We start from the raw sequence: 22,021 nt of genomic DNA on the forward strand, positions 1-22,021 counted from the left end.
TCCACAAATGGTTACGTTAGTGAGTTGCCTCGATCTTTTGTTACCTACTCACATGAACAGATTAAAATAATTTGTTTGTACTATCATATTTCAGTTTATTTAATTCACAATACGAAATTAATAATTCATTTATCACAGTATAGATCATATTCGTTTATACCACTATCTGATGTTAAGGTTTTATTGCAGAAATTTTGATGAATTCAAAATGTAGAAAGATACACAATTTGCAATTATTTGAAATGCATTATTTCTCAACAAATGCCTGTAACGGACAGTGTTTAAGAAAGAAATATTAGTCGATTAGTCCCATTTTTCAGATATGCCCTTCAGTTGTATTATTGTATATCTCCAGATAGATGTTTACATTGAAGTTCTCATTATTTGTGGATAATTCAAAAAGCAACATAGAAAATATATATTCTACCATGACGAAAGAATACAGAGTACACAATAACTCGCAATTGTTCAAAAAGAGATTTCAAATCACAATAACATATCTGATATAAACAGAGATGGTGATACTTTAATCTCTACATTGTGCCCTTATTCGGGAGCCCTTGTTCTATTCAGCAAACAGCCCAAACCCGAAACTCAACAATATTTCCGATTACACTGACCCAGACTAGTCCCAGCTGGATTCACAGTCAGTTCTGCATGCGATACTGACACCCCTGTACGTCTCGCAGACCATAGAGAATAAAATTAATTTAAAAGGAATCAAGCTCAAGTCTAGAACGATTTGGCAAGCCCAGATTGCCACAATTCTATCCATGGAAGCAGAGACCATATAATATCTATTATATGGTCTCTGATGGAAGTAAGCATTAATAAAACAATATTGTTCTTGGCTCCTTTAGATTATATTTTGTAGATACATATTTTTAACTACGAAAATTGTACTGACACCGGTACTGTCCCTTGAAGCTATTTATAGCTCGAATAAGAATTTCGAATTATCGTCCATTGTTCGATGTCAATACATCGATGACAAGTGAGGATATCATATAGTAATCGTTGATGCCGCGCTACACTATAATAAACATTATAATCAAGTTGACTAGTATGTGCATTACTACAGTGAACATGTACCTGATCATGCCCTTCGTAATATCAAATACTAATATGTTATTGTGTGATGAATTTAACTGGATCATTGGTGACAGGTGATATTAATATTCCATCAAATTCTTTCCTGGTTGGCCTAACCATGTCTTCAAAATAATAATAAAAAATGAAAAAGGAGGACAGAACAATCCTTGATTTCAGGCTAGAGCTGTGGAAATCTAGATTTCCAATCATTGTAGCCTTGCGTTGGTCTCATGTTTTACTACGTCTACGTCACAGCTCATACCACACAATAACATCAGTTTGCCCCCCGCCGGAGCTCTTGATTTTGGTTATATCATCTAACATGGCCAACTCTGCTCTCAAGTAAACAAGAACCTTTTCAGTGAGGGGTCCTTTATCATCCCTATTTGGCTGCTTATAAAAATCTTATATCTCTCCTCACAGCTGGTTAATATACTCTTCAAAAAAAGAAACTTGACATAGATGTAAAACCACTTTTTACCAAATATCTAAAATAATTACATTAAATGAGAACCAAATAGGTCAAACAGAAAGATGATGTGTCTATAATTCGCGAAAACACATGCAAAGCACATAAACGTAGCGTTTGGGGATCAATTTTACAGCTTCATCCAAACGCCTGTAAAAAACGTGCAGCACAGGATCCTGCATTTAGGCATGCAGCCCCCCCTCCTGCTGAATGGGTATAAAAATCCACATCAACGGCTGTTCATACAGTCCTTATAACGGCAGTAGAGGCGGTGACAGATTGCCAAGACTGAATGCAGCTCAACGGAGCAACGCCATTGGGAGATTACAAGCTGGAGCAACTCAGCAAGAAGTGGCCAGGCACTTTGGCGTATCCAGACAGACAATCTCCGCACTGTGGACCCGATACAACAACACCAACAGAGTTGACGACAGACCAAGGGTGACAACCCAAGCACAAGATCGATACATCCGGCTGCGACACATCCGAGACCGCACTACCACAGCCACGTCTACAACCACACAGATCCCTGGGGTACGCAGAATATCAGATCAAACGGTACGCAACAGACTGAGGGAGGCTGGACTTTTTGCACGAAGACCTGTTCGACGTCATGTATTGACCCCACGTCATCTGGCGGACCGTCTGCTTTGGTGCCAACAGAGGGTTAGATGGGCACGTGCAAGGTGGAGAAATGTACTGTTTACTGACGAGTCCCGTTTCCTACTCACACGTGCTGATGGGCGCACACGTGTCTACAGACGTCGGGGTGAACGTTACGCCCCCAACTGTGTGCAGCAGGTTGTCCCATTTGGCGGCGGGAGTGTCATGGTATGGGCCGGAATTCATCACGGTGGTAGGACGCCTCTCGTGCATGTGGCAGGTGCATTGACAGGTGTGCGTTACAGAGACTTTATCCTACAGCCTTACGTTCTTCCTCACGTCAACGTTCATGGCGGACAGTTCCAGCAGGACAACGCTCGACCGCATATTGCACGTGTTTGTAAGGACTTCTTATAGCACAACAACATCCAGACATTACCTTGGCCAGCCCGGTCACCAGATTTGTCCCCGATTGAGCATCTGTGGGACGAGTTGGATCGACGCGTTCGCAGAAGGAATCCACCGCCCTAAACACTTCCGGCGCTTCTTGATGCACTTCAGCATGAATGGCAGCACACCCAACAGCGTGTTATTGACAACTTGATTGCATCTATGGGTCGTCGGTGTCAAGCGGTGATTGATGCACGTGGTGGGCACAACCGATACCTACATTTTCTGTACCCCTGTGACATTAAGTGTATCGTGTACGTGTGTCTGTCTAGGTGAAACGACGAATGTTTTGAACATTGTGTACATTGATCTTCAAACAGTGTTTCAATTATGGTTTCTGTGTCCTATTTTGAAACAATCGCATTATATTACATTTTGAAAGTCAGTGTCAAGTTTCTTTTTTTGAAGAGTATATATATCTTTGCTGCTGAATATTCGAAACAGAGTGACTGAGTTGGTACTACACATGTATACGGTTCCATTTAAATGACTGCAGTGCTCCATTATGAAAACAAATTGTTTTAACGCCGCTCTCAGCAGTATTCCATTGATATATGACGGCGGTCTGTTGTATATGAAATAAATGCAAATTGAATCATGAATCTTGAAAGTTGTAGCTTTTCCGCAAATCAGTATCACATGCAGTCTGCAGAATTACTGCAATTTACTGTATACAACATGCAGTTTACAGTGTGTCGCGAGCTCCGCGCTGGGCTGGAGCACACATTTCCTACCCCTCTCCCTTCGGCAAACACCTCATGTGAGGTGTAACGAGGTCACAGGTCAGGCGTGCACTCGTCAGTTGTCGTCTACAGTCAAGAGTAAGATCTTCCGGACGATCACTGCACTAGAGGAATGTGGATTGTTGATGAGGTACAACGTGTTTGGAACTGGGAGTTGAACACTAAGCACTTATAGAGAAGAGCTCACCATAAAACGTTATGTCCTCGCGGACGGACTTGTGTTTTCAATTCAAGACGTACATATATGATACGTACGACAGATATAACTAGGTTACCGCTCCCTAACTGTAACATTTACCGCAGGTTGAGTTAGATTGGAAGTTGTTAATATCCATCTGAAAAGATGTTATCTATTGTCACATATTCGTGTTTGAGAAGCATTTATCCTCAAACAGAATATTGACCTTGCATATGAGCCCAACGTAGGATTGCTTTGTTGTATTTATTTAACACGCTAACAATTCAGAATGCCTGTCATTTTCTGCATACAGTCACGTCCTTACTACTTTCATGAACCTCTGGTGACGTCATCCTATTATTTTTATTGGGCCTTCTTTTCGTAGAACCACATCTTAACTATTCTATTCTATAGAATATCACTGGGTCAAAGGACACCCCTCTAGATCTGTTTTTTAGAATGTACTTCCTCGTTAGTGAATTATTTTACATTAGATTGTGCGGAATCATGTAACATCAAATGACAACTATCCATGTATATTTTCGTGGGAATTAACTTGCAAGCTTCGTATTTGTACATGTGTCTAACACCACTAGTCGACAGAGGCGCTCACACGCCAGGGTGCTTTGAAGAAACATATATTTTATGTCCGTTTCAATGTGTTCATGGAAAGTGTAGTGGAAACATGAAATTGTTGATAAATGTTGATTCAGATTTTTCTTTTGGTTTATAAGACAGATACGACACTTTGCATCGGGTGTAATTAGAAATGTAAACACTCAGGGTCGGGGTTTATCCTTAACAAAGACAATGAAGGTCACGAACATTCAATTACAGATGTACATGGAGGGGGCACCTGTTGGATTCTGCTGACACATTGACATCGCTTTCCTCATGAAGACCGTTTTGGTACTGTCACTGTAACTGCTGGCCGCTTCCGTCTGGACTTCCACCATCGGATGGTGGCTTTTTGGTGACTCGGAAAGAGAGACACGTAGATCAGCAGAGCCGACGAAGTCGAACGTCCTGCACCACCAACCGGCAGTCCTCCCCCACCCGAGGGAGACGGACCTCCACGTCCACGCAGACATGTAGAACAAGAAAGTGAACGTCCTTCACCACCAACTTTCATTAAGCCAAACATACACTTGTTTAAGCTCTCGTTATATTTGGACTCGATTATTGTAACAACATCCTATCTGGCCTATATCCTAAGCTCATTTACAAGCTACAGTTGTAAATAATCCAGCTGCACGCATCATTAGAACACCTGTTCTGAGCGACACCAACTGGCTGCCTGTCAGGGCCCGGATTGACGTCAAGATACTTTGTTTCATATGTACATTTCTTCACAGACTGACACCCTCTTACACCCTAAACTAAGGAAGGGTATTCTATATATAAGAGACCCGTGAAGACCCGGGGTAGAATAGGTCTTTAGCAACCCCTGCTTTCCGAAAAAGGCGCCTATGCTTGTCGTAAAAGGCCACTAACGAGATCGGGTGGTCAGGCTCGCTGACTTGATTGATGTATGTCATCGATTCCAATTGCATGGATCGATGCTCATGATATTAATCATCACTGGATTGTCTGGCCAAGACTCGATTATTAACATACCGCCGTCATATAGCTAGAATATTGCTGAGTGCGGCGTTAAACAACCAACCAACCAAGACCCTAAACACATGACTTCAGTTCAAATCATGAACACCCCTTGACTGTACCACCATGACGTCCGTTGGCCATCAATCATTTTCTAAGACAGCTCCTATCGTATGTACCGATCGTCCATTCAGCATAAATGACTTTGACAATATGGACAGATTCAAATGTGCCGAACAGTAATCACATGATTAAACCCCACCTGACTTGTAAGCTCGTGATTCTTCGGTCTTTGTGGGAAGGGAAATTTATAAACCTTTTTTATATTTTTTTTTGTTTACTGCTGTGAACAGAAGTTTTGAAGTCTTGTTTGAGTTTTTCAGCTAAGAAGAGCATTTTATGGATAATAAATTCAAGTTTGTAATAGATTGTGTTTGCTTACTCATTTTGGCAGATGTTTTCAACGTATTAATATATACTTGATGCTATATATAGTGGATACTCTGTTGATAGGTATCGATGCCCCCTGACTCTAACAGTCATCACACAAGCTCAATAACGGAGATATAATACTCTCTTATGATTCGTAATGATTGATGATCAACCTGGAGCATGTAACTTGTCTGCATTTTGCACCAAACAATGACAATTAATTTTATATAATCACATGAAGAAAATATTCATGTATATCGTAAAATAGTTATAATAGATAGTGCTTTGGGTATTGGTTCCCAAGTAGCCTAGGTGCTAACATTTGTCAAAAACATATTTTGGATGGTTCGAATCCATTTTCGCCGTTCGTACGTTTCTGGGATTGACAGCACCATACCCGTGCGCCTGGGTTTGACAAAACTGGTATATGATAAACTATGACCCAAATGATATTGGGCATTACTGCTATACCAAACTGACAGGCCGTAATATAACATAAATACTTTTCAAAACGTTAAGCTAAACTCACTCACTTACCAAATATACTATATGTGTTTCACGGTTGAACATTTAAGCGGCATAGGTATGGACTGACATATATAATGATACTGAAGCTACATTTCCATGTATTAATCTCATATGCGGAGAGGTGCGGGTGCAGCGTGTGTGTTGTGTCTCCCTGGTGTAGTTATGCATTTTGTATGCGTTTATTACCCTGGTGAAACTTACGAGCGCTTCATGGTGTTGACCAACAAAAAACTATACACAGAGGGAATCTGGGATTCGAACCCAACGTAGTCGACATCGTTTTTGTTACTATGTTGGAATCATTGGTAAATTAAATGACTGAGCGACTAAACCCTTTCCATGATCAAAAGGAATCCAATCTATAAGCAGATCTAGAGCTTACTGTGTGGTTTCCACTATCTTCGCGTACTGTGTTTTCGAGCGCCTAAGAAGTATTTCTCATTACGTGTCTAATAACAATCGCAATGTACTAAAATTAAGTCTTACCTTTGAGAAATTTATTTCAACTGGATAGTCAAATGACAACATCTTGACAATTAAATCATGATAATGCCTCGCCAAGCAAGACGGGTCAATCTGGTGCCATCTTGTTACCATCTCCTGATTTCGAGCCCCTCCATGTCAGTCAAGTTAAAAACAGATGCACAACATGATCTGTCACATGACATCACAGACAGGAAGTTTACAAACAGCCGATACGTCATCGGTGCATACGAGTGTTCTGATGCAAAACGCCAACATTGATTCAGTATTCCAGAGAGGCAGGACAATCCAGAACATCCTCAGCGCCAATGGCGCGCCCCCTACATCTAAAAAAGAAGACCCAGCTGGAGCCGTATATCACATACAATGTGCGTGCGTTTAGGGATTTAACGACCGCTTCAGCCGTCGGCTATTTCGCAGTCGGGGAAGGTGGGGAAGAGATGATAAATATAACAATAAAGTTAAACACCATTCCCAAAAAACTATAAAGGAGGGGTATAAAACCTAGTAAGAGGGGGGTAAAGAGAGAGAGTTATACTTAGCAGCTAAAGTAGTCCTAGTTTGTACAGCATATGGTGATAAAAGTTACAGTTAAGCTGTAATTTAGAGATAAGGGGTTGTATAAATAAAGAAAAATGGGATAAAGCCTAAAGTAAGTCTAGAATAGCTGGGGTAGGGGAGGGGGGTGGAGAGAGAGCTTGGTCGGTGTTGTGCATCTCGCTGGGCTTGGGTATCAAGGTGGTATGGATAACTGATAATGAGCTTGTGTAGGCTGGTAAAGAGAGTTTGATCGCGCGGACGTCGTAGAAGACAGTCCGCGCTGGAAATTTCAATCCCGATCCGAAATAAGAAGTTTGTTTACATTTGAAGATGGTTTGTTAGGTTTTATTTGGGAGGGTCAAAAACAATAATAGATAGGAGTTTGGCAATATATATTTAGTGGCGGAGCGTCAGGACGTGGTAGCGGTCATGGAGGGCGAGGAGGGTCTAGGTGTCGGGGACAAGAAGGCCCTGGAGTAGGTGTTTGATCCAACTGTAGTCCTGGGTAGTGAGGGGGTGATAAGATTTTTTAACTAAGTGGGCCGTGCTGTTTTTGATGAATTGGGAGGTAAGTTGTATACCCTGGTCCTGGATATCTGTTAGGAAGGAGTTTAGGTCTTGAATATTTAGTATTTGGTGTTCAAAGCGCTCCTGGTTCAAGTACTGAATCATTGTAAAATTTGGGTGATCTTGGGAGCTTTTATAAACGCATATGCCGGGGGCTTTTAATGTTAGTGGTGAGGGTAAGAGATAGTGGTCATTAAGGATTTTGTCTGCAAGTTGGCAGAGATCTGAAGTGAGCTGGTGTTCTGTGAAGTAGCTATGTTGGGCCGGGTCTGTTTGGGTGGGGGTTTCAGTAAGGGAGGGGGGCCTCCTGGGGGAGGTGTGGGCGTCCTTTGTGGTAATTTTTGGCGAGGGGGTGGGGGGTGGGGAGGGTGGTGATAGAATCTCCAGGGTTTGGGTTGCGTTGTCGAGACTAGGAATAGAGATAGGAGGACTTTGGAGAGTTTGAGTGGCATGATCCATGAGGGGTGGTTGGGTAGGGGTGGGGATTGGAATAATTTCATGATTGTTATAAGGAGGTGTAGAGGGAAAAGGTTCGGTTTCCATGGCAACATGGGATTGAATGGGCGCTTGGGGTTGGGGGCTGGGTGACTGGGGGGGGGGATTTGAGCTGGTTGTGGAGGGGGTGCAGGTGACGTAGGTTGAGGTCTGGGTCTTTTGGGGTCATTTAAATTGAAGGTTATGGTGATGGTTTTGGTGGCGGCCGCCATGTCGGCGTGAAGGGCAAAATAAGAGACCCTAAAATTTAGGAGTGGGGTTATAACGCCGACTATGTCCCTGGGGAGTGACTTGTTTATGGATCGGTCCGTTTTAAACATAGTTGGTAAGGTAATCCAGTGATGAGAATGTGAATCCAGCTGGGTAGGTAATCCAAGGAACAGGGGTAATCTCCGTGAGTGGAATAGGGAACAACGAGGAGGATGGTGAACACAGATGGCCGTGTAATCCAGTGAACAGTGGTGCCTGGTATTGATCCGTAAATGGAATCCAGTAGGTAGTCCGTAGGTAATCCGTAGGTTTCGTGAATGGATGAATGTAGCTCCGTGGAGGAGCAAGCGAGAGATAGATCCGTATAGGGCCTGAAACGACACGAATAACGACGACGACGACGATGTACAATGTGACTGTGGCGACTCCTATGTAGGAGAAACATCCAGGCCCCTACCCATTAGAATAAAAGAACACAAGACCTCAGTACAAAAAAATGACTCAAAATCAACCATCTCCGACCACACCCAAACCCACCCCGATCACAACATCCAGTGGAACAACATCAAGATCCTGGCCAACAACCAATCAGATGTAGGGGGCTTGCCATTGGCGCTGAGGATGTTCTGGATTGTCCTGCCTCTCTGGAATACTGAATCAATGTTGGCGTGGTGTTTGAGCAGTCTGCGGATCTGGTGGCTGGCTGTTCCTATGTAGGGAAGACTGATGACGAACGGAAGCCATCCACATCAAAAGGATCCAGCCAGCAATGAACAGAGACCAAGGCTATTACATCCCGCCTGCTTACCATCACCTAATTGCTCAATCCCTTTGTCCATCCAATTAATACAGTGGCTTCCATCATCTCCATCAGTTAGCTTGTCTACTCTGCTAGTATACTCTGTGTTCATCAGTCATCCACTGGCTTCCAATTAGCTTAATCACCTCTCTGTGCCCATCGACTAGTCACTGTAACAACTTAGATGTCAATAAGTGTATATATACCTATGTTGTTTAGCCCTATCCATCACTTGCTTGATGAAGGTGTTAGGATCTACACCGAAACGTCGCACCAATTGTAATAAAGAAGTTGTTCATCCATAGAACTCGTCTCAAGTTATCTTGCCATCTGGCAACAGTGAAAGAAAATGTTTTTTTATCATACGATGTGCAGAATGAGTTTGTAACATCTGAAAAATATGTAAAACATATGTTTGTATTAATAATTAATATGGAAACATATTTCTACCTCAACTTGCACTTTGCATAAACAATCAGGTGTGAAAACACATCCAGTGCAAACATATTTCTGGTATCCGATAATCCATCCACCAGAAGAATGCTTGATTCTGATTGGTCCAAATAACATTAAAATCCGGTATCTAATCCCATAAATACATCCAAAGTATTCAGTTTTTTCGTTCTCAAAGAGAAATAATTTAGACAGTTTCGGTTGCCCATCATCAAACAAACCACCAGTTAACGTGACATTACAGATGTCCTTTTCTACATAATGGTTTGGAGTGAAAAATAGAAATTTAATACCTTAATGTTTCTACACACTCACGGCCTCAATTTCTACAAAAACAACAAAGCATCCCGATTACTCACCGTAATAGGCAGGACTTGACAAAACAGATGAGTAATGTTGCTTTTAACCACTCTGCTCTACTAGTACTGTTATTGATGTGTGTTGGAAAAATTGTAACTCACTCCTGTGTAGAACAGACATATTTATTTTCTTTATTGGATGTTCACTCAGACAATCTTACCTTTAACTTTACAAAGAGTAGTTGCTAGTAATTCATAAACATATCATGTTCATAAAGTAAGTAGTGAGTAGTAATAGTAAAAATGAGCGTATACAATAATAATAATAATAATAATAATAATAATAATAATATTGCACAAAGGACATGATTGTGTAAAGCACATAGGATATACATATGCACAGAAACAAATAATTCAAATGAAACTGTCAGGTTGTTATATTGAACATATATAGGGCCTACCACCTACCATCCCAGAAATGTTGCAACACGGGGTGTAAAAGGTATAACATTATTTGCATACATATGAAAAATATAACTACATAATAAATATATGTAAAATGGTAGAATTAGTGGTAGCATTCAAATTTGTAGTGGATTCTCAGATATTTGGCATTTGGTGCGTTGCTCGCGACACCAACCAGTGGTGTGTGGTCCAAATCCACTTACATATCTGTTTAACAACATTCCCTTTCAAGGATTAACGTTCCTCAAAACGCCTTCGGATAACATGATAATCAATATCTACTCACTGTCACCTACCATAGGGGAATATGGTCAATGGTTCGCAAGGTAAACAAGCTTTCATTGTTGAAGTCACAGAAGTCTTGTAATGATACAATGTAAGACTAAAGTTCAAATTAAGTCTATCTATCGCAATCACATATATGAGAAGGTAAGATAGACATAATTGTATAATAATGATCACCATACTTATACTGTAGCATTACTGTGTTAAACAACTTATTAACCTAAGTCGTACGTGGTTGTGCTTTCGCATTAAAATCGTATGACTAATTTGACCAATGGACATGTATTTTCGCCACAGTAAGTTCTACACCATCAGATGACATTGTTCCAGTGAAATCGTTGTATAGTGTTACATCACACAGCGGCTAGCGTAAAGTTTTCGTCTACCGAAAATCACCAATAAACATTAAGCAAATTAACAAAAGAACAGAAATGACACAAAACTAAGGTAACCATATGGGTCCAGAAGGTCTGCGGCTGCCAACTGAATATTGTTCGATGTTGCTGAAGAGAGTGATGCTACTGTGGAGGTGCTGAAGGTTGAGTCATGTTTCCCCAGTTGTAATAGGTGTACATTGGGGTGAAGTCGGTGTCTCCCTGGGTATGCTCGTTCTCACAGTCATCCTGGATGTTAACTGTGCCAAACGTGCATTCGGCATAGGATGGTTGAGCTACACGTTCAAACAAAATTATATTTTTCACTGGAGTAACATCATATTTACAAGTGAAAATTTAAAAACCATTGATAAAAGATAAAATGTCTCATAGCATGCGTGAGAAGAATTGCAATGGTTATCAAAATGATCAGCGTGAGTTATGGAGAAGAATTGCGGAGTGGAGTAAATCAGTTGTTTTGAAACAAAGCGACTGGGGAAAGATAAAACAAAGTTGCAAAGAGGATTGGAGCGGAAAGAGCGATTGGAGAGAAAAGCCACCGGAGATGAGAAGAGAAACATGATCAGGAGAGAGAAATATGTCAGGCATTAAGAAGAGCAGCTCGACATAAGAAACATGTAAGTCATTGAGAAGAGCATATGACGGGAGAAGCATGTCAGTCATTGAGAAGAGCATATGAGGGGAGAAGCATGTGAGTCATTGAGAAGAGCATATGAGGGGAGAAGCATGTCAGTCATTGAGAAGAGCATATAAGGAGAGAAGCACATCAGTCACAGAAAAGAGCATATAAGGAGAGAAGCATGTCAGTCACAGAGAAAAGCATATGAGGGGTGAAGCGCATCAGTCACAGAGAAGAGCTCGTGAGGGGAGAAGCGCACCAGTCATTGAACAGGGCATATGAGGGGAGAAGCATGTCAGTCATTGAGAAGAGCATATGAGGGGAGAAGCGCATCAGTCACTGAGAACAGCATAGGGGAGAAGCGCATCAGTCACTGAGAACAGCAAAAGGGAGAAGCGCATCAGTCATTGAGAAGACAGCTCGATGGAGGAAGTGCAGTCATTGAGGAGAGCATATGAGGGGAGAAGCATGTCAGTCAAAGAGAAGAGCATATATGGGAAGAAGCATGTCAGTCATTGAGAAGAGCATATGAGTAGAGAAGCGCAACAGTCACAGAGAAGAGCATATAAGGGGGGAAGCGCATCAGTCGCAAGGAAGAGCATATGAGGGGAGAAGCATGTCAGTCATTGAGAAGAGCATATGTGGGGAGAAGCGCGTCAGTCACAGAGAATAGCATATGAGGTGAGAAGCCTGTCAATCATTGAGAAGAGCATATGAGGGGAGAAGCGCATCAGTCACAGAGAAGAGCATATGAGGGGGGAAACATGTCAGTCATTGAGAAGAGCCAATGTGGGGAGAAGCGCATCAGTCACAGAGAAGAGCAAATGTGGGGAGAAACATGCAAAACATGTGAAACATAGCGACTGGGGAAAGATAAAACAAAGTTGCAAAGAGGATTGGAGCGGAAAGAGCGATTGGAGAGAAAAGCCAACGGAGATGAGAAGATAAACATGATCAGGAGGGGAGAAATATGTCAGGCATTAAGAAGAGCAGCTCGACGTAAGAAACATGTCAGTCACAGAGAAGAGCATATGACGGGAGAAGCATGTCAGTCACTGAGAAGAGCATATGAGGGGAGAAGCGCATCTGTCACAGAGAATAGCATAGGGGAGAAGCGCATCAGTCATTAAGAAGACAGCTCGATGGAGGAAGTGCAGTCATTGAGAAGAGCATATGAAGGGATAAGCGCATCAGTCACAGAGAAGAGCATATGAGGGGAGAAGCGCATCAGTCACAGAGAAGAGCATATGACGGGAGAAGAGCATCAGTCACAGAGAAGAGCATATGTGGGGAGAAGCATGTCAGTCATTGAGAAGAGCATATGAGGGGAGAAGCGCATCAGTCACAGAAAAGAGCATAGGGGAGAAGCGCATCAGTCATTGAGAAGACAGCTCGATGGAGGAAGTGCAGTCATTGAAAAAAGCTCGTGAGGGGAGAAGCTTGTTAGACACTGAAAAGAGCAGTATGACGGGAGAAGGGCGGCCAAAGGGGAAAAGAAAGACCGGAGCCGTGAAGAATGGCCTGATTGATTGGTGACTGACGCAGAGAAGAGTGACAGGCAAGTTGAGAAATGAGGACGGATTGTGAACAGTTGATGTTTTAACTTTCAGGAAGTAGAAAGACGGCAGGAAGGAAGTGAAACTCACGCATTCCCTCTGTAGGTGGGGCGTCAGCCTGCGCACCTTCCTTGAAAAGGTGATCCTGGTCAGAACCTTGGATCTGAGGCGCAGACCCATTCTGTTCGAGTGTGGACTTGAGTGGTATTGATCCAATGATCACTTTCAGGGGTATTTCTAACTTCAACGCGGGACCAGCAGGTTCCACACAAAACTGAAATCGGTTAAAATACTTACGAAAATAAAACATTCTCTAAATGTAATGAAAGATAGCACAATTGTAAGTTTATTTGGAACTGATAGAAAACATCTTCCAAAAAAGGTTTATCTGCTTTATCTGCATCATCTGCAGTGATGTATAACACATTCATTACATTTTTACCCGTGATATTCTACTAGGAAGACAGTTTCTTTATACAGATGAAGATGAAGCGCCAATGGGTGGCGTCAGTCTGCTTACACATACCTTCACATAGTAATCAATGACGATTATACTGCAGCCATTTAATTTGGATGGTGGAACTGGTGGTATCGGTAGCAGATCTCCGGTCCATATATCTGATTCTCCAGGAAGGATTTCACCGTGGGATATCTCGCCTAATTTCTTGGTGTTGGTACGTGATTTTTTTGGTGCATGATAAGTCACAACCTAAAACACGGAATGTAGTTTCAGAAGCTAATGCTACGAGAACATTAATTAAAACACGGAACTACATATTATTTCGAAATTACAAGGGGTGGAAAAACGTCTCTTCGTGTTAGGTAGGGAGAAATTATAAGGTTTCAAGGTTTTATATTTGTACACAAATGTATATAATAAAAAGGCTATTCCAGGTGTCGTAGAGGAGGAGAAAGCCACTCGTGAAAATATCTCCTTATCACCAGTCACTAAGATCTTCAAAGGTGATGCAACATTACAGGAGGATATATTTATTTCTTATTTTTTCAAAGCTGCATGGTGCACATGGTGTAGCATAACATTCAGAATATAAATTATGAAACTCAAATGAATTGTTGAAAGTTCCTATCAGCTACCTAAATGAAAAATGTTCTATTTATTTTAATATATTTAACACTTACGTTAACGTTGACACTAGTCGGGGTGATTTGGATATCCAACACTGTGTTATTCCTAGTCATAGTAAAACGTCTTTAATTAGTTGTGTTCTATTAGTATAACAATAATGTGTACTGAAAACTGTATATAAGGTTATATTGTTAAGGCTCGTATCAAATGAAACATATTCAGATATAAAATTTATTAATTTCGTACAGACCATGTATAGTTCAGCGAATGATCTCTTCATTTTTCTGTTACTGCGGTTGATAATCTCAGCTTTGATAGGAATAGATTCCCCTGGAACAAAGCCACATCGGTCAATTTGAAACCTACAGCTGATAGGACCGGATGTACAGCACAGACAGCAGAGTGTCTCTTGGTCTTCTCCTCGCAGACCCTGCTGCAAAGAACAACCACATGATGTATGTATTTCTGGGGATATCAGTGTTCTACACATGTGAATAATAATAATTGAATAATGACCTAGTTAACATCACCTACCATAGCTTCAGGTTCAGCGTTGAGGTCGAGTTGATTGACAACTGTAAATGCCCTTTTCGTTGTGTCGTCGAACTTCCATGGCTTCAGAATGGTGCCTTTGAGCCAATAGCGTACCCTCCCCACCGTACCTTCAAATGAGGAGGGTAGGTTTTGGGTGGGAGTTGGTACTGAAAGGGGTATGTGTAACGCCCCGTGGGCAGTGTAGGGTTATCACCATCTCCTCCCGTCGCTGAAATGACAATGCTAACTTTAACCGAAGAAGATTCACCAGAAGCAACAATTTCATCTTGTAATAGTTGTTTAATTTGAAGTTTACACGATATACGTTTGTTCCACTGGAAGAGAGGCTGGTCACATGACCGCGAAACTGACGTTCATTAGCATATGTACGACACAATTTGACGTTCATACCATACTCATTGGAGTATGGACCTTCTATGGAGTGAGGGTCTATCATTGTATAAAGTCTTCTCAAGCAACGATGTTCACTCTGTGAAGGTTCATACTCCAATGAACTCACACAGAGTGAAAGTCAATTCTTAAATGTACAGTGTAGCTGAAAACGCCCGAGGCTCATCAATGTTCCTACCTTCACGTGTACCAAGTGTTTTATGAAATGACATCCCGTCATTATCCTCAAGTTTTAACATGAACATATATTCTACATTACGAATAACACATGCACGCTATACAAGAACTAACGTTATACGTGCCTCACTTTTGACGGTATAGGCAATGAAGACGGTGTAACCAGTGACTAAATAGTGTGGCATCACAGTGAATATTCTCAACAAGATTCGCTTTTTAAATTACAAAACACCACTTTGTACAATTTCTTATATTATTAAATGCAGATTTTGAAGACATACTCAGTACATTAATGTAAGTAGCGTATTGGTTGGACAAGAACTCTTTATGAGTGAGTGTGTAATACAATTGTTTTACACCGCTTTTCGCAATCATCACGGCGGGGGGCACCAGAAATGGGCTTCAAACATTGTACCCATGTGGGGAATCAAACCCAGGCCTTCGGTGTGACGAGCGAACGCTTTAACCACTAGGCTACCCCACCGCCCCTGTTACTGTGAGTGTTGCTGTGAGTGTTACTGTGTTGCTGTAAGTGTTACTGTGAGTGTTGCTGTGAGTGTTACTGTTTTGCTGTAAGCGTTACTGTGAGTGTTGCCGTGAGTGTTACTGTGTTTCTGTGAGTGTTGCTGCGAGTGTTACTGTGTTGCCGCGAGTGTTACTGTGTTACTGTGAGTATTGCTGTAAGTGTTACTGTGTTGCTGTAAGTGTTACTGTGAGTGTTGCTGCGAGTGTTACTGTGTTGCTGCGAGTGTTACTGTGTTGCTGTTAGTGTTACTGTGTTGGTGTACATGTTGCTGTGAGTGTTGCCGTGAGTGTAACTGTGTTGCTGTGAGTGTTACTGTGAGTGTTGCTGCGAGTGTTACTGTGTTGCTGTAAGTGTTGCTGTAAGTGTTGCTGCGAGTGTTACTATGTTGCCGTGAGTGTTACTGTGTTACTGTGAGTGTTGCTGTAAGTGTTACAGTGTTGCTGTAAGTGTTACTGTGTTGGGGTACATGTTGCCGTGAGTGTTACTGTGTTACTGTGAGTGGTGCTGCGAGTGTTACTGTGTTGCTGTAAGTGTTACTGTGTTAGTGTACATGTTGGTGTACATGTTGCTGTGAGTGTTGCCGTGAGTGTTACTGTGTTGCTGTAAGTGTTACTGTGAGTGTTGCTGTGAGTGTTACTGTGTTGCTGTAAGACTAGTGTTACTATGAGTGTTGCTGCGAGTGTTACTGTGTTGCTATTAGTGTTGCTGTGTTGGTGTACATGTTGCTGTGAGTGTTGCCGTGAGTGTTACTGTGTTGCTGTAAGTGTTACTGTGAGTGTTGCTGTGAGTGTTACTGTGTTGCTGTAAGACTAGTGTTACTATGAGTGTTGCTGCGAGTGTTACTGTGTTGCTGTAAGTGTTGCTGTGAGTGTTGCCGTGAGTGTTACTGTGTTGCTGTGAGTGTTGCTGCGAGTGTTACTGTGTTGCCGTGAGTGTAGCTGTGTTTCTGTGAGTGTTGCTGTGAGTGTTACTGTGTTGCTGTAAGTGTTACTGTGAGTGTTGCTGCGAGTGTTACTGTGTTGCTGTAAGTGTTACTGTGTTGCTGTAAGTGTTACTGTGTTGGTGTACATGTTGCTGTGAGTGTTGCCGTGAGTGTTACTGTCTTGTTGTAAATGTTACTGTGAGTGTTGCTGCGAGTGTTACTGTGTTTCTGTAGGTGTTACTGTGTTAGTGTACATGTTGCTGTGAGTGTTGCTGTGAGTGTTACTGTGTTGCTGTAAGTGTTACTGTGAGTGTTGCGGCGAGTGTTACTGTGTTGCTGTAAGTGTTGCTGTGAGTGTTGCCGTGAGTGTTACTGTGTTGTTGTAAGTGTTAATGTGAGTGTTGCTGTGAGTGTTATTGTAAGTGTTCCTGTGAGTGTTACAGGTGTTATAGGCACAGGTATTACAGGCACAGGTGGCACAGTCGTCTTCGCCACTTGATTCGCTGTGCAGAGTTGCGTCCCTTGATCGTGGTTCGAATCCCGGTTCGCCCCGATTATGTTTCTAGGTTTGTCAGCACCATACCCTTGCTCGCGATCGTGGGTTTCACCGAAGTGGTAAACGTCTGTGACCTGCATCACTTCGGGCTTTCCTCCCACATAAAGCTGACACGCCGCGATATAACTGGAATACTGTTAAATGCTCACTCACTCACTCAATTTCATAAGGTATCCGTATTGTCCATCTACTTATATATGATGCATGAATGTAACTGCTACCAATCTCCACACAAACTATCCTGGTGAAATAGCCTCATTATATGCTGCAGAATCAAAACTGGGTCACATTCCAATGTGCAATTTATCACTTCTCGACTGTCTTCCTGCGTTAAGTTGTTATCATCGCTGAACCGCCGACTGGATACAAAATGCATGTAATAGACACATGTAATATACAGTAACTTCTCCCTCGTATCTAACTCGTAGACCACACTTGATATCTGTTTGTTCTACCTTAACCTGTCACAATACATATGGGTTGCTGTTGTAATAGACACATTTCTTCATCTCTCATTGATGCAGAGCTTGGCTCAAAAACATGAATGTCATTAGTTATGGTGTCTTTAGTGGTCCTTTACAGTGTCATATTGGAAAAAAAATACAAAAAATATTGGACCAGGCGTGAGCATATAGTATTTAGTATATAATGCACTTAATGTGAACGTTTAAAGTATTATAGCTCAAATGGATAGAATTATCATACAAAATGCCTGCATGTTATCAGAAACCTTGACACCAGTCCGCTTTCCCCTAACGACGGGCTGCTGTCTATTCTTTTGCTATGTGACGTCGATGGCGTCACGTTTCTTGTTTGTGACGTCATCCTGTATTATGTACTATGACGTTACTGTTTTTAACTCAGTGACCTCCGTTGAAGCTTTTTTTCTCTGTAAGTCACAAAGGTGGTTTCTTTAAAAAGTAATGTATTTCCGCATCATAATTAATGATATTAAAACACAAAACAGTGTCGAATAACGACTTTCTGCACCAGAATGTTCATGTGAAATATGTGAGGTGGGTGTTGGAAAATCCAAAATGGCTGTTACTGACTGTATACGGTCTCATATTAGGTCAGTAACAACCATCTTGGATTTAAATGACGGTATAGGGGATCATACGGTGTTAGTTATTCTGATCTCTGATTGGTCAATCTCACTGTGAGGCATAATAAGTATAATTTTATGTATATATGTCAGAATATAGGATGATGTACAAGATCCATCATCATTTAACATTATTCATGTACATAAAAATACCCTTCACATTATTAGGGCCTACAGGAAACGCATGATTGCTTGTAACGACTTAATCGGTCCATAAATACCTTTCCCAAACAGAACCAGTTCGTTGTTGAAGTAGGTATCTTTCGCCACATAATGCTTGGTGACAGTTCGCCTGGCCTTCCCAACCCCCTTCGGGCAGCTCTCGGACCATTTGACTCTGGCACCACCGTGCAGCTGAAGCTGTATGCCTGCAACAGATCTATCTCTGTCAGATTAACTGTGCCACGTTATTGACATAATAGTACTTTACACTACACTAATCAACCTGATTTTCCGAGTGGGTCCCAAGTGCATTACTCCGGGTGCATTAAACTTTACGCCCGTTGTTGTTAATAACAACATAAGCGTCGGTCCTTTATGTATTTTAACCCCTCAACAGCATGATCACTCTGTCCACAGTCTTGTTATATTATGCATATCGTTGTGATGTAGCTTTCTGTAGACCTGGGGGGGGGGGGGGGGGGGGGGGGGGGGGGGGTTGCCTAGTGGTTAAAGTGAAGGCTTGTCGATTCCCCACATGGGTACAATTTGTGAAGCACATTTCTGGTGTCCCCCGCCGTGATATTGCTGGAATATTAATATTGCTTAAAAGCGGTGTAAACCCATACTCAATCAATCAATTCTGTAGATCTATGTCATGGCCATAAAACAAAAATCTTCGCTCCCAAGTTGTACACGGATGGGATCACTCACCCACAAACTTAAAAGACACAGTTACTTTGACGATATCGATTATATGGCGTGTCAGCCATCCAGTCGCTTATACGATAATACCTTAATCTTTCAGTCTCTTCAACTTTGTACAAAACACTGGAACTCGGTTGTTCTTTTTTTCATTTAAAACATATATTACTGTCACATTTAAAGTCGAAATACTTTGAAATATTATTAAACACTACACTCAGCTTAAATCAGGGCGTAAAGGTAAAAAGACATATTTAAAAAACGTATGTGCCTCTACAAAATCCCATGATAATAAATGTGCACACAGTAACCTGTTTCTGCATGTTTATAATTACTTAAAGTACTTACCTCTCATTTTCATTCCCTCGTTTAGCTCCAATGTAAGGTGACCCTGTAGACACTGTCCCGGGGAATACACGCCCTGGGGGTTGTTTAAAGTTATTGTAAATACGTTCAGTTTGCCCATCTTTGAGAGACGGTGTTTCAAGAACAGCTTTCTAATGAGTTTTATATTTATGACACTGCATCCGATGTAAATAAGCACATTCACACAACAGACAGACTAGTGTCATACCCTTCTCCGTTTACAAAACAGATGCCCCACAGACCTTTATAATAATGCTTTTATGTCAGTGTCGACTGTTTTCGTAATGTCACAGTGTCCATGTCACAACGATGTCGTCCCGTTGCTTCGTCTGTGTCATGTAAAGTTGTACGTTGCAGGTTGGCTGTCAACATCGAGAAACACCGAGCCTGAATTACCACAGCACTTTAGTAGACACGCTTACGATTGGCCATTGAGTGCACTCATGTAGTTATCTGCCACAAGTTAATAGCATTGTTATTCGTACTCGCTCACAAATCACAAACGCAGGTCGTGAGATGGTCCAACCGTTCTTTGGAATAATATTGAACAGTCTTCATCAACGGGTTACGGAATAATAGTTTCGTGTCGTGATACTACCATGGCAACGAGATAAACATCCTGATCATTTAGAGGTATTTACATATCAGGGAGTATGATTGATTATAATTTTGCACTTCCAATGTGCATGTCGATACAATACATGTGTGCAGGAGCCGATATTTACACATTGACGTGTTGCTCATGACGACATCCACGCCATCAGCTACCTTTGACAAATAAACTACAGTTATAAACAAACCTCCGTCACCAACACCATGTTGTAATTTGGCAGTTATCTACAAATCCCAGTTTGTTTGCACCAGACTTCCAAATATTTAAAGAGGTTTTAGAATTACCTGTCATATGTTTCGTCTCCTATATTGGGGTGGGCTGGAGTGGAGTGGAGTTGCAATTTAGTTGGAGATAGGATATTTTTGTTTTCGGGACCGCTAAAAACACACATTTGTTTTATGGAAGAAGGAGGAGGAAAATTTAATTTCTTTTCACAACTCATTTGTCATGATCCTAGACTTTATCATGTTCAGGGAACAGAGTTGTGTTGGTAAAACCGGTTGGGAAGAGTGTACGTGTTTGAGATATTTGATATATTGTATTTGATATATATACAATATATCAAATATCTCAAACACGTACACTCTTCCCAACCGGTTTTACCAACACAACTCTGTTCCCTATATATATATATAGTAGCAAGTGATACCCGTTTGCTTGTATAATTCCACCCTTCTATGTGCTACCTGTATATGTACGATTTCAATTCGAGTGCCTCATATAAGGTTCAGTGACCAGGCTATAATGAATGACTGGAATTCGTTTTTCATGGATTGACGGTTTGCATGCAATGGTAGCTACTATGCTTACCCGGGGTGTGACTGCCTTAAGCTCCAGTAGATAGATCGTCTGCCCGGAGAGCGGAAGGTATGTGGTTTGATTCCCTGACCGCGTCAGGTCCCAAGTCCTACGTAGGAGATAATAAGTCCTACGTAGGAGATACTTAGACAAAAACAATTTTCACCGTGGCCCTACTACGCTTCCGCAGCATACTAAGTCCAGAGGAGGAGATAGTGATTCTAGGCCATACTAAGTCCTACGTATGAGATAGTAAGTCCTACGTAGAAGATACTAAGTCCTACGTAGGAGATAGTAGGTCCTACGTAGAAGATACTAAGTCCTACGTAGGAGATAATAAGTCCTACGTGGGAGATACTTAGACAAAAAAGATTTTCACCGTGGCCCTACTACGCTTCCGTAGGAGGCTGCATGTTGTATGTTGTTGATGCTCGCCCAGGGTAACCCATGACAACATGGCGCAACAACGCACACTACAGCGCGGTCACAATGGAATAAAGTGATGAAAGTGTTACACAACAACTTGAGATATTTATGAGAAGCCATGTCAGTTTGATCTGACTCATGGTGATGTTATATATTTCTATATAATTTTTTAAATAGTTGTGGCTCATAATATATACAACCCGGGCTACATTCCGCAAGCTGTGGTTCAAGGTAACGGCAATCTCATTTGCTGGTTTGAAATATTTTGATTGACAATGTCATACATTGTTGAAATATGACGTGCCTATAACTAGATTCCAAAGCTCCATAAAAAGAGATATTATAGGGTGCAGCACATGAACATATGCCAACA

General features: G+C 41.6%; 2 protein-coding genes and 1 pseudogene across 2 annotated transcripts in view; 2 read left to right on the forward strand and 1 right to left on the reverse strand.

Annotated features, from left to right (window-relative positions):
- LOC124131339 (uncharacterized protein RT0683-like) overlaps positions 1–5,031 on the forward strand; it is a 54,733-nt gene extending 49,702 nt beyond the window's left edge. The window contains exon 2 of the transcript XR_007221733.1: positions 4,373–5,031. The gene's annotated coding sequence lies outside the window, so the exon portion shown is untranslated. The remainder of the gene's footprint in view (positions 1–4,372) is intronic.
- A 1,616-nt stretch (positions 5,032–6,647) lies between these two features.
- On the forward strand, positions 6,648–9,122 carry LOC125372369. The gene is made up of 2 exons (XM_048382129.1): positions 6,648–6,948; positions 8,805–9,122. Exons 1-2 carry the CDS (start codon positions 6,738–6,740, stop codon positions 9,107–9,109), a joined length of 516 nt encoding a protein of 171 aa, XP_048238086.1. The 5' UTR covers positions 6,648–6,737; the 3' UTR covers positions 9,110–9,122.
- Positions 9,123–10,017: 895 nt separating this feature from the next.
- On the reverse strand, positions 10,018–20,378 carry LOC124131338 (annotated as a pseudogene).
- Positions 20,379–22,021: the final 1,643 nt, after the last annotated feature.

The sequence above is a fragment of the Haliotis rufescens genome, unplaced genomic scaffold, assembly GCF_023055435.1.
Source record: "Haliotis rufescens isolate VD_foot unplaced genomic scaffold, xgHalRufe1.0.p SCAF_1, whole genome shotgun sequence".
NCBI lineage: Eukaryota > Metazoa > Mollusca > Gastropoda > Lepetellida > Haliotidae > Haliotis > Haliotis rufescens.